This window comes from Lissotriton vulgaris, chromosome 2_2 (assembly GCF_964263255.1).
Source record: "Lissotriton vulgaris chromosome 2_2, aLisVul1.2, whole genome shotgun sequence".
NCBI classification, from domain to species: Eukaryota; Metazoa; Chordata; class Amphibia; order Caudata; family Salamandridae; genus Lissotriton; species Lissotriton vulgaris.
Genome location: NC_141688.1, coordinates 75,169,592 through 75,183,608, shown reverse-complemented (window position 1 = coordinate 75,183,608; position 14,017 = coordinate 75,169,592). Strand labels below are relative to the sequence as shown.

The following is a 14,017-nucleotide window of genomic DNA, read 5'->3' as shown; positions in this document are numbered from 1 at the left end:
ACGAATCTGGAGTCTTGTGTGAGGTACTATAAATATGCAAGAGGCCATCATCCCGATCAACTGCATGAATACTCGAGCTGGAAGAGTGTTGCGTTCGAAATTTTGGTATGAGGCTTTGCATGCTGCTATCCTGGAAGGACTGGGATAGGCAGGTGCTTTTGACGTGTTTATTGTGGCACCGAGGTACTGTTGTATGTGGGACGGTTGTAGGTGAGACTTTGCAAGGTTTATAGTGAACCCTAAGTCGTGTAGTAGTTGGATTGTAGCGCAAGTGTGATGTACACACTGGCTGTATGAGTTGGCCTTTATGAGCCAGTCGTCTAGGTATGGGAAATCGTGAATTTGCTGTCTTAGGTGAGCTGCAACCACCTCCAGACACTAGACGGTAACTTGTTTGAATAATTTGTCTCACCCACCGGTCTGTAGTGTTGTTGTAGACGGGAAGGAACTGTAGCAGTCTTCCCCCGACCGGAGTGGAATGGTCCGAGGGGAGGGTAGTCATTGGGGAGGGTAGTCATTGGGCAGGGATGGAGGCAGAGTGGGTATTGTTGGTCTTGGCCCTACCTTAGTTCTTATTGCCTCTGTAACGTCCTCTTTAATAACCTCTGGTAAATGTGGTCTGGGCGGGAGGTTTGTAAGAGGTGGAGGGGTTGTCAGAGGAGTAGCCTCTGAAGGTGCCTTCGTAAAAGGAGCGACGAAAAGAACGCCTGGGAGCTTGGGATTGCAAGGCTCACATTGATTTAACCGTGTCATGTCTTTTTTTTATCTTCTCCAGAGCGGAATCCACTGTAGGTCAGAAAAAGTGTTTTTCATCAAATGGCTGATTAAGGATGGAAGTTTGTACTTCAGGTTTAAAGCCTGAAATACATAGCCAAGCATGTCTACGCAGAAGGACACTTGTGTTGATAGCTCGAGAGGCGGTGTCTGCTAGGTCTAGAGCGCAACGGATGGAGGTGTTAGTAATAAGCTTACAATCCTGTATGCGGCCTTTGGCCTTGATTTTTATATTTGTCCGGAAGGTGGGGCAATACAGGCTCTAGCTCGTCGTAGTGTGCTCTATCATACCTAGCTAACAGAGCTTGAGTGTTGGCGATACGCCATATGCTAGCTGCTTGTGACGCTGTGCGTTTACCAGAAGCGTCTAAGAGCTTGGACTCTTTGTCGAGAGGTGGAGCGTCCCCTGATGTTTGTGAGTTAGCTCGTTTCCTGGCTTTGGAGACTACTAAGGAGTTCAACGGTCTGTGACCCAGAATGTTTTCTGGGTCTGCTGGGGCAACTTTATATTTCTTTTCTACCCTGGGGTTAATAACCCTAGCCTTAAATGGATCTTTGGGGGTCGACGTCAGAAATTACGACCCGCAGCCCAGAAGTGATATCTTCGACGTCAGTCATCGGCTTCATAGTCTTCTTCGACCCGCTCCTGTTCCGGTACATAGACGACCTCCTGGAAGATGTCGTCAGGAATGGATGTCGACGAGCGAGCCATGCCTCTTCGAGCTCGACGGTCTCAAATAGTCTTCTTGGAGCGGAATGTGGCGGAAGCTGGACAGTCTCTGGCCTCGTGCTCCGGTGTAAGGCAGAGGTTACACACCTCATGAAGATCTGTGTGTGAAAACTTCGGCCCACATTGAGGACACTTCTTAAATGGAGTCCTTTCCATGAGCCAGATGTAATGGGTGAGGTAGGCCCGAAGATCTTAGTCGACGACCGGAATCAAGGTCTACGAACTTGGAGAGATGTGCGTCGACTAGGGATCGCGATAGAAACAATACCGGAGAAAAGGGTGAAGGATCACGCGTCGAAAGTTGTATCGGTAACGGCACCGAACTGGAGCGCGACAAACATATCCGAGCCCGATGGCGAAAAAAAATAACAATCTGAAGATGGAGCCGATGCCTATGCGCACTATCATCCAAAGGAGAAGTCACTTATCCCGTGACTTCCAAAGGCTTTTCCAAGACAAAAAATAAGTGCAAACACCCGGGCCCAACACCAGCTGGCGATCTACGCATAGTGTGTGATCTGTAGCTCATATGCCTCAAACATTAATTTCCAGGGCCCTCACAAGGAGGCCACCCCAGCTTGTACCACCCAATTGCTTCACTGTTTATTTGAGTAATAAACACCTTTTGTTGTGCTCTTTTCTATATTACTTAAACAGTGCCATGAGAGCCGGTGTTGAAAAGTAAGTGCAGGTGCCGAGCACAGGAAACCACCACATTAAATTAAGTACTGCTGTTCCGCTAGAAACTGTTTACATTACTGCTGGTATTCTTCGGTAAGAATTTTTTCAAGCAATCAATGTTTACAACATGCTTATATCAGAACATAAATTTGAATCCTCCCTTTCATTGGTCGCTCTATCAACTCATGATTTCAGAGGATCTTCCAAACCGTTGTTTGTAATCCACACTACTTTTTCTTTTGTCAATAAGTACCTTCAGACTCAATCAAAGCTTGAAAAGAAAGGAAAATGCTTCTTACCATGTTATTGGCATGTAGAGCTGCAGAGTTGTACACCTTAGCATTAAACCGCCACCTGGTGTTGGGCTCGGATGATTGCAGGTTGTTGTTGTCTTGGAAGAAGTCTTTGTAGTCATGAGATAGGTGACTCCTCCCACAGTGCGCATGGGCATCGACTCCATCCTTAGATTTGTTTTTCGCCATGATGGGAAATGATGGAGTTAGTAGAGATATAGTAAGAAAAGGATGTCCATGCTTGTGCATCGAAATAAGATGAAAACTGGAACGGATAAGAATCCCGGGGAGGCGGGAGGGCGTGTACAACTCTGCAGCTCTACATGCCAAGAACAGATGCATACTGGTAAGTAGCATTTTCCGTTCGAGGCATATGAGCTGCAGATTGTACACCTTAGCATGGATTGTGCAGCAGTGTCTCCCCTTAGCGGTGGTCACCCGTATCCGTTGCAGTTGTTAGAAATAAAATTTTATGGACAGCTTGGCCTACTGCAGCTTGCTGCTTGGCTTGCACATCAACACAATAGTGTTTAGTGAAGGTATGTGGTGTAGACCATGTAACTGCCTTGCATATGTCCTCTAATGGTATGTTTCCTAAGAAAGCCATAGAGGCTCCTAGTTTGCGAATAGAATGCGCTCTAGGAGGAACTGTTAGTGTACGTTTAGCTTTAGCATAGCATATTTGTATACAATTTACAATCCACCTCGCAATCCCACCTTTGGAGAAATTGCAATTCACATTTATGTAAAGGCTCGAACGGGGGTCCCATGAGCCTTGTGAGTACTAAATTTAGGTTCCACACAGGGGAAGGTGGTAACCTTGGTGGGATTATTCTTATTAATCCCTCCATGAATGCTTTTATTGCTGGTACTCTAAAGAGACAGGTGTTGTCTGTTTTGTAGATATGCTGCAATTGCTGCAGGCGTATGGAAGAAGATGCCATGTTAGACCTTTGTAAATGTAAAAGGTAACAGATGATATTTTGGATGGAAGTATCCAGTGGATCAATGTGATTATTTTTGCAATAAATTGCGAATCTTTTCCATTTAGCTGCGTAGCACGCTCTAGTAGTGGGTTTTCTTGCCTCTTTAACGATATTCATACAGTCTGGTGGTAGGTTTAGATAACCAAACTCTAAGACTTCAGGAGCCAGATCGCCAAATTCAGTTGGCTGGGATCTGGGGGTCTGATTTCTCCATGGTTCTGTGTTAGCAGGGATGGTGTGAGGCGCAGCTTATGATGCGGAGCTAGAGACAATTTTAGTAGTGTGGTGAACCACGGTTGGCGTGCCCATGTGGGTGCTACCAGTATCATTGTGAGAGACTGTTGTCTGAGCTTGCGCACTACTAATGGAATGAGTGGGAGAGGCGGAAAAGCGTACGCAAATCTGCCTGACCAGTTCATCCATATCGCATTGCCTTCGGACTGTGGGTGTGGGACCTGGCGGCGAAGGCTGGGCATTTTGCGTTTTTGTGGGTGGAAAACAGATCTATGTGTGGATGCACCCACCTCTGGATGAATGGCTAAAGAACTTGTGGATGTAGTTCCCATTCGTGAATTTGTTGTGTCTGCCGACTTAACCGATCTGCTATCAGATTGTGGACTCCTGGAAGTTGCTCCGCTAGCAGATGTATGTTTTGAAGAATGGCCCATCTCCAAATGTTCTGTGCAAGTTGGGACAGTTGCAGAGAGTGTGTCCCCCCTGTTTTTATATATAGTACATGGCTGTCCTATTGTCCGTCCGGATTAAGACAGCTTCGTTTTGTACTTGAAGTTGAAAAGTCTTGAGTGCTAGGAATATTGCTAGCAGCTCTAGGTGGTTGATATGAAACATTTTCTGTTGAATGGTCCATTGTCCTTGAGTTGTGTGATGTAAGAGATGGGCTCCCCACCCTGTGAGGGATGAGTCTGTTGTAAGCACTACTTGTGGAACAGGCTCTGGGAACGGCCGCCCCGTTGTCAGGTTTTTGGTGTTCCACCATTGCAGAGAGCGATATGTGCGGCTGTCCACCAACACCAGGTCTTTTAGTTGACCTTGTTTCCACTGTTGTGCTAAGCACTCTTGTAGGGGACGCATCTGCAGTTTTGCGTGTGGTACTTTGAAGATGCAAGATGCCATCATGCCTATTAGTCTCATGAACATCCTGGCTTGTAGAAACTGCTGGTGTTGAAACTTGGTGACTAAGGCTTGAATGCTCTGTATCCTGGCTGTGCTGGGATTTGGTAGAGCTGTAGACGTATTTAGTGTAGCTCCTAGATACTGATGTACATGCGAAGGCTGTATGTGCGACTTGGTGTAGTTTATTGTGAATCCTAAGTCGTGCATTGTTTGAATCGTTTGCTGTGTGTGCTGGACACACTGATTAAACGATTTTGCTTTTATTAGCCAGTCATCTATGTAAGGGAAGACATGTATCTGTTGTCTTCTGAGATGTGCTGCTACCACTGCTAGGCACTTTGTGAATACTCCTGGTGCAATGGTTACCCCAAATGGAAGGACTTTGAATTGATAATGTCTTCCTTCTAGTACAAACCTTAGATACTTTCTGTGAGCAGTATGTATGGGGATATGGAAGTAGGCATCCTTTAGATCTAGTGTTGTAAGGTAGTCGGCCTGTTGTAGTAGTGGAAGCACCTGTTGTAAAGTGATCATATGGAAATGATCTGATTGTATGTAGTGATTGAGGGGCCTGAGGTCGAGTATTGGTCTCAGTGTCCCGTCTTTTTTAGGAATTAGAAAATACAGCGAGTAAACCCCTATTCCCTGTTCTCCTAAAGGAACTATTTGAATAGCACCCATCTGTAGAAGTGATCACACTTCTTGTCGAAGCAGAGTTAGATGGTCTGTAGACATTGCACGCTGTCTCGGAGGTATGTTTGGAGGGGTTGCTGTAAGTTCTAGGCAGTAGCCATGTTGGATAATCTGTCTTACCCACTTATCTGTTGTAATGGAGTTCCAGACAGGCAGGAACTTTGTTAATCTGCGCCCTACAGGAGTGGTATGCTGTGGGGGGAGCAGAGGGAAGTCATTGTTGGTGGTGGAAGAGGATCGATTGTTAATGTTACCGCGACCTCTTCCTTTGTTATTGTTTCCTCTATATCCTCCTCTAAAGTATCCTTTATTGGAGGAGGTTTGTGACTTAAAAGATGTAGTGTCTGATCCAGTCTGCTTTGAACCTCCTCTGTAGGAGGAGCGACGAAAGGAGCCTCTATTTGGTGTAGACTGTAAAGCTCCCATAGACTTAGCTATGTCAGTGTCTTTTTTCCTCTTTTCTAGCATGTTGTCTACTTCAGGACCAAATAATTGGTTTTGATTGAAAGGCTGGTTTAAAATGGCAGTTTGCACCTCTTGTTTAAACCCTGAAATGCGTAGCCACACAGGTCTCCTAAGTATGACACTGGTGTTTATGGCTCTAGATGCTGTGTCAGCGGCATCTAGTGCACATTTTTATTGAGGCATTAGATATTAGCTTGCCTTCTTGTATAAGGTCAGTTGCTTGATCTTTGTACTGATCTGGTAGATGTCGAAGTAGTTTTTCTAGTTGATCTTAATGAGCCCTATCATAACGAGAGAGGAGGGCATGTGTATTTGCTATACACCACATGTTTGCTGCTTGTGCAGCTACTCTTTTCCCTGATGCATCAATTAGCTTTGATTCTTTATCAGGTGGGGGCGCTTCTCCTGATGTTTGAGAATTGGCCCTTTTCCTAGCATTGGACACCACTAATGAATCTAGTGGAAGGTGTCCTTTAATATAGACTGGGTCTGTAGGTGCTGGCCTATATTTATTTTCAATTCTAGGATTTAAAATTCTTGTGCGTACAGGATCTTTAAATACTTCTGGAGCATGCTTGATTACTCCCTTAATCAATGGAAGAATTTGAGCAGTCCTCTGAGAGTGCTTAAAGGTGTCGAAGAGAAAATCCTCTTCAATATCGTCAGAATGCATAGACACTCCATGGTAAACAGCAGCCCTGTTTAACAGATGACTAAAACTAATTGGGTCTTCTGGAGGGGAAGGCTTTGATGGGTGTGAATGCGGTTCTGGAACGTCAGGCATATTCTGTGGATTTGGAAAATCATATATGGGTACCTCTGTTGGGTTTGAATACTCCCAAATACCCTCATCTATGTGGTATGAGCTAGGCTCTTCCTCATCCTCCCCTCCCTCTAAGTTATATTTATCATCATTTTGCTGTGAGGAATGTAATGATAATGGAGAATGTGCAGGAGATATACGAGGTGATATGTGAGGTATAGGAGAGGAAGGGTGCATAGGAGATGTTGCACAGCCCTTCTTCTTGGCAGGCACCACATGAGTGGGTGGTGCATCTGCTGGTCTCTTCTTGTGAGTTGTAGTGCCCACATGACCTGTCTTTGGGTCTATATAGATCTTCTTTTGTTGAGGATCTGGTGTAAAAAGTTCCTCCTCTTCTACAACCTTCCTGTGCTTCGATTCTTTTGGCTCCGGTGGAGGTTGTGGTTTTCTTTAGCATTGGGAGGTGCTGTAACGTCCCGTGGCAAAGTTTTCGGTGCCGAAGGTGTTGTTTTCGGCTTTGTAGGCATCTTCGAGGCTTTGGGCACCTCAGAATCAGGCTTCTTTGTCTTCGGCACCGAAGATGTAGAAGTGGACGGCTTCTGAGCCGGTGCTTCTTTCAGTTTCGGTACCGGTACGTCTTTATCTTTCGGTGCCTGTACGATTCTTGGCTTAGGTACCGAAGGGTCTTTTGGCTTCGGCGCCGAGGTGTCTTTATGTTTCGGTGCAGACGGGAGAGGTTTACTCGGTGTCGAGGCACTAGAAGGCTTTGTTAGTTTCTTCAGAGCCGGGCTCGAAGGCAGGGCTGTCGAAGTGGATTTTCGGTCTCGACTGGGCCCTTTGGGCGGAGTGCTGACCTTTGCCATCGGTTTGGGCGGAGTATGTGGTGCAGGGGCAGTAGTACTCACGCGCTGACCCGATGGAATGGAGTCATCTGCCTCTGATACGATCTGGAGATCAGGAGAGTCTTTTTCGGGAACGAGGGGAACCTCTTCGTCGAAGACATCCTCCGGTGCTGGGGTTGATCTCCTCATCTCGTGTCGATGGGCCCTCCGATCCCGGATGGTTTTCTTCGATCGGAAGGACGCACAGGCTGTGCAGGTCGACTCGTCGTGTTCCGGCGATAGGCAGAGGTTACAGACTTCGTGGTGATTGCTATGTGGGAATTTTGCCTGGCATTTTGGGCATTTCTTGAACGGAGTTCTTTCCATGTGGTGTAGGCCACACGGCATTGATAGGCCTAATGGCCTGCTTCGATGAACGGAATGTAGTTAGGTCGTCGAAAAGCCTTATCTTCGATGTCAAAGGTAGTTTGTTGAAGTTTTTGGAAGTTCAGCGCTTTGAAGTTGCTGAAAAATTTGTTTCTGGCCGGAGCGGAGTAACTCATCCGAAAACCAGTGGCGGAAAAAACAATCTAAGGATGGAGTCGATGCCCATGCGCACTGTTGTCCAAGGGAGGAGTCTCCTATCTCATGACTACAAAGACTTCTTCCAAGACAACAACAACCTGCAATCATCCGAGCGCAACACCAAGTGGCGGTCTAATGCTAAGGAATACAATCTGCAGCTCATATGCCTCAAACATTTCTTTCTAGAAAAAAAGAAGCAATTCATCCTGAAGCAGCAAAAAGGCACTCATGGCTCAGAAACCAATTCGGTTCTGGAAGTGTAATAATGAACCACCAAAGAGCAACTGTGCACAGAAAACTGAACTGCAGAATATTACAGCTGAATCATGCACAAAGAGGCAAGCAAAGGGTAAAAAAGATAATCATTGGAATGCCCTTGAGTAATACCTTCTCATGTTGGGGTGGTCACACAAAACATAGTACATACTAAGAAGCTATAACGAGGCATAAGGCAAAGAAAACAGTTTCACCTAGGGAGTTAATACTTGATCCTGAACTTTGAAGAGCCAGGCTCTATAAAGATGAGACATCCTTCCCCTTGAAGAATAAAGATCAGTACTGAGAACCCCAAAAGTATGAAATCTAACTGCATTAGAGATCACATATCCATTGGAAATCGCATGCGAGTATCAGCCAAAAAGAAACAAATGTTTCTGTGAATAATGGGTAAATTAGAGAAACCAAAACCACCAGATTTCCATACATAGGCGGAGTGACCCAATCTTTGGTAGGTATTTCAAATGTTCTGCCTTGAGCTGTTCCCCAAGGGCAGCCTTTTTCATAATGCAAACCACTTTTCAAACCTTTACGAAAATATTTAGGAACTGTGTAACTTCATTGACTATCCTAGAACTGGAGTTAGAATGGTAAACTTAAGTTCCCAGTGCTGCCATGTCCACTGCTGCCCGGAGGGAGAAGTTCAAATCAAAGACACAAAACATGCTGTTTATTGTATTTATTAATAACCCATGTTGTAGAACAGACAATACTGTAAAAAAAAAAAAAAAAAAAAAAAATACAAGACGTGCATTCTCCGGCATAAACTAATAGAACTAAATTAATATTCCTAATAACTAACTTAAACCTGTTTGACCGTTCAAATTCCCATGGCTGTCTAGTCTGCTCATTTGTCGGCCTATTCAAAAAGAGTCCAGGTGAACCAATGCCCTTACTGTCTCATTTTATCCCTGTGCCTGCCTGGCCTTTATGGATTACTGAATCTTTCTGTCCCATATTGGGATACCTTTGCCATCCTGAGAGTAGGGTGTATCACTCTGAAATGTGCGTCTTGAGCCTTTATCGATAAAATTAATGTTTTGCACCCTCTCTTTCGGATGTTAAGAGTGAAGGCAGAGGTTTTCACAATAACTTAGTCTGACAATTAGAGGACATACTGTTTCATCCTTGATAGCAAGGATGGAATCTGTATAATGCAGAAGCCCTGGTCTTCTAAGGATCACTGCATTCGTTTCTTCACATTTTCAACATTGCTACATACCTTGAAGCAGTTCTCATCAGCCATAAGTTGCTCCGCTTTCCGCTGGAAGTTGGCTTCAGCAAGGGTGCGGGATGACTGCGTGCCTAGAAGACCCCCAGTTGCTCCACAACTGCTCTCTGACAAATAAAGTTCCGTCACTTGTACACAGATCTCATCGCTCACTATATGCTGAAGCTAGGAAACAGAATGGTTGATTAGCATAATTGAAAAGTTAAGGAGAAGGAAAAGCGTATCTCCTAACAAGGATTTTACATTAAATGTATAAACATTACAATATCTCCCACATATGTGCAGTTACCAAAATTGGTATTGTAAATATTTTAATGAGCACAATCAAACCAACTAATATTAAGCATAAGTTGGAGAAAGTAAGTGGGCTATTTAAGTCCTATTAATCCTTTTGAATAGGGAGAATGACGGGAAGGACTTCTCAAGATAGCCACTAAGTTGTCAGTGTCAGTGTTTTCTTGATTGGGGGATACATTGCTTTTACGAATGGATTCAAACCAATTATTTCCGTCTATCGGCTGAATTGTTTTAAAAACAATAAAAATTTGATTATAAAAAAAGATAGCCACTAAGTTAATAAGTCTTGTGAGAACTGGTGGCCTCCTTATTCTTCCTTGTGCCAAATACTACCAAGTCAAAGCACCACTTCTAATCAGATAGCCCTTGGTTGCTTCAGGAGCCAGACAGTGGGTGAGAGGCTCTGAACCTGTTGAGTGCAGCAGCTTAGGCTGCGTGCGGCTAACTCAGCTGCAGCTAGCACCCACCGGAGGGGCGCCCTCGGGAACTCCAGCAGCTTCATTTCTGCCAGAGTGGGTGAGACTGGTTTTGGGGCTGCTGGCCCAGGGGAACTTGATGCTAAGTTAGCAAAGGAAAACTCTTAACTGTACATTAGAGTCAAAACGGACTTTTGGGACTTACACTACTAGTAGGGCATGCCCTGGATGTTACCAATTGTGAATGGGGAATAACCACATTCACTATAGTTAAGAGGGAGTGGAAAACTGAACCTACAAAGAACCACTGGAGCCCCGAACTCAGAAGGGAGGGTGTAACTGTTTGTGAATGTCTTATTTTTCCGGTGTGTGGATAGCGGAAGAAATATAATATGTCTCCCTAAAAGTGAGTATATGGCTGGATAATGATTTATTGTTGCGCTCATGTTTAGTTGTGATCCTCTGAGCACTTATCAGTATCTTTGCCACTTCCACCCATGCCAGGGGATCCTTGCACTACCTGGATCATGCTATCCTAAAAGTCAATTGAAGAAGCGGTACTTGGCCCAGTTGCTCAGGATCCATAGTAAGTCAGGCCCCGGGACCTTGGGAGTAGATGAATTCAACCACCATGGTTGGGCCCAGTAGCCTGTGTGCCTCTCGGCCCTGTAAAAGGGGTTCTGAAATGCACTATCCAGCCTGTGCGGGGATAATCTGTGGTAGTAGTTACAGAATGGGGCGGCTAGTTGAATATCTTTCCCTTTGACACGTTTTGAACATTACACTATAGCATTTTCCTATGAACTCTTCCTGTAACTAGCACTAGATTCTCCCCATTATTTCGTAGTCTGTCATTAATAACCCTTCCTGAATTGGTCTTATGTGGAACATAGCGAATTAGATAAATGTTATGCAAGAGGCCATCACACACAGTAGTTTCATCACTGTTTTTACTGCAATTGTCCCTTCTGGTCGAGGAGAGCTTGTTCTGTTAGTGCAGTGATTCTTTTCTATAAAAGGAAGCCTTTCCCCTTTTTGGAGTTGAAGGTCGCCTCTAGAAAACCTTTTCTCTGGTGTGGGGATGATTTCCCAAATTCCGGGTAAAACACAACATATGAATGGTGGGCATATTGCCCCCTGATTTCTGAAGTGAGCTGCCACCATCATGAGGCACTTGGTGAATACCCTTGTTGTTTACTTTATACCAAAGGGCAGCACTTTAAACTGGTAATATGAGTTGCTTACCATAAACCGGAGATATTCCTTGCAATGGTTGTTCATTAGTACGTGAAAACAGGCTTCATTCAGATCTAAAATAGCCATGCAGTCGCCTTCTAGCATGGGTATGGCCTCCTTGAGTGAGGTCATTTTAAACTTTTGTGTTTTTATGCATTTGTTTGCCTGAGGGTTTGATACGGTTTTCGGACCAGGATATACAAGGAATTTGCCCCTTGTCACGCTTCACAGTCATACATAATCTATGGGTTGCTTCTGTAGCAGTTCCTTTAACTCATGATGCCCTTAACGTTTTTTCCCTATGTAAAACATTTTCTTTACATTTGGTGGCTTGTGTTCCAATTCTGTGGAATATCCATACTGTATTACGTTTAGTACTGATTTCCTAGAGGAATTGTATAATGTTGCCCCCTATGGGTGTTATTTGTTCAGGGGTCCTGTCTTAAACAGTCATTTGTAGGTTAATGTCCCCTGGGGGTCTGACTTGCCCTCACTGGTATTGTTGATACTGCCATGATATGGCAGATCCACGGGCCATGGTGGCTTGTGTTGTTTATATCTGTACCTGTGGTCAGGCAATGTGGAAAGATGTTCTGCCATGTGTACCTCTTTTAAAAGGAACCCCTGAATTGCGAGGCACCTATGGGCCTGATCATGTTGTTTCCTTTCACCTTTCTTCATATGTAGAAGTGTTTTGTCCCAGCTGACCCTAACAAGTTCTCCCTGTGAAGGGTAAGTTAATCATAGAGGCTGGCACTTCGAGCTTAAACTCCAAATAATCTGAGCCATGCTGTCCCCCGAGTGTGGTACCTGTGCACTTTTATGTGTGTGAGATTTCTGCAGTGTCAAAGACAGATTTGAGGAAGGTGTTGGCTATTGTTTTGCCTTCTTGTATGACCCCTTCACCTTTTTCTTACACTTATCGTGGAGGTGCTGCATCAGTTCATATACCCCCTGTTAGTGGCCGTGCCAGTTGATTAGAGAATTTCTGTAGGAATGTTTATTATTTGGGCTGGACACGAGTCCATCTCAAAGGATAAGGCAACCATCCGCTAGAGGTCACATGAATTAAAAAATAAACCTGTGCTCAATCCCTGCTACATGACACAAAGCAACCAGGCTTAAATCTAAGTTAAATTTTTTTTAAAACAGATTTTATTTGTCACAGGTCACATATAACGCATAGCTCCGCACCCCGGAGACTGCAGCATACATCAGTGAAGTTACAATAAAGCTGTAGACTTTTACATCAACACATAACCCCAACCCTCCCACCCCCCGATTGCGTATATGCCATCTCAATTCAATAATCACATGTCCAATTACCGTGCACTGAGTCGGGCCCTCACCCTACAATCACTGTCAACATTCCGTGTCAAACAAGTACCTCGGATGCATCATCTGTCGGCGGGCCAAGTTCCAATCCCCTATAGTCCGCCCATCTCTTCCAAATTTTAAAATGTTTGCGGGGGCACCCTCTAGCTAGAAATATTGGTAGTTCAAGTTCCATGCAGAAGTCCATCCCAGACCGCCAGGCAGCCAGTGGTGGAGCCCGTGTCGCCTTCCAAGCCCTGTCTATGTCCCTCTTCGCCAGAGTGAGGCCTAACAGTAGCAGGTGGCGCTTATACACCCTCCAATACATGCAATAGTGCCAGCTTCGAAGAGTACGGAAGCTCCCAGGCCAACACCTCCGACAAACAGGAGAATACCCCCCTCCAAAATCTGTGTAACACAAGATAGTCCCAGACTGTGTGTAAGAGTGTGCCTTCATGCGTCCCACATCAGAGACATTCAAGGGAGCCTATCATCCCCGCCCTCCACAGTCGCACTCTGGTGAAATATACCAGATGAAGGTATTTAAATTGCACTAATCTCAGGCATGTGGAAATCAAAGCCCCTTGAGGACTTTCCAGTGCGTCCGCCCAGTCTTCTTCCTCAAGGTCTCCCACATCCCCCACCCATGCTGTCCGTAGACGCTGCAAATCAGTCGAGCAATGATGTACTAATGTCTGGTATATGCGTGAAATCTTCCGGTCCGGCAACTCACCCATAAACACCTTTGCCTCTATGGGACTAAACTCAGGAAGAGACTCCAGCCCTACCAAGTGGAGCGACAATGCGTGCCTGAATTGCAGATATTGAAAGAATTGAGACCACGGCATTCCATATTCATCACGGAGTTCCTGGAAGGATTTAAGTGTCAGACCGGTCATTACGTCACCCTGGGACGAGCTCCCTATGGAGTCCCAGTCCTGAAAGCCTCTCAGCGCCCCCAGGTGAGGCAGCCGCCCATTACTCCACAAAGGCGTTTCACGAGTCAAAACATTCCACCACCCCATCCTGTGCAGGGTTTTTCGCCAGACATGAAATACCACTCGTGTGGCTGAAAGGAGGCCTTGACGCAGCGGCGCGGAGCAGCGTGTGTATAGACCTGCTGCCCATCAAATGCCTCTCCACCGCGTATGCCGGATCCCCCCTATTTCCGTACCACCATACATTAAGCACCAAAAGATGTGCCGCCTGATAATAGGAGAGGACATCCGACGTCGCAAGCCCCCCCTGTGTATGTAGAAAGGAAGCATGTACGTAGAGCTACCCGAACCGCCACCCCCCTCACACAGAAACCCACCTAGAGC

General features: G+C 45.4%; 1 protein-coding gene across 5 annotated transcripts in view; it reads right to left on the bottom strand.

The window, feature by feature from the left end:
• SIN3A (SIN3 transcription regulator family member A) overlaps positions 1-14,017 on the bottom strand; it is an 802,206-nt gene that overhangs the window by 149,711 nt on the left and 638,478 nt on the right. For all 5 annotated transcript variants that reach the window (XM_086959309.1, XM_086959306.1, XM_086959307.1 and 2 more), the window contains one exon: positions 9,424-9,597. In XM_086959309.1, coding sequence (XP_086815435.1) covers positions 9,424-9,597 — 174 coding nt within the window. The remainder of the gene's footprint in view (positions 1-9,423; positions 9,598-14,017) is intronic.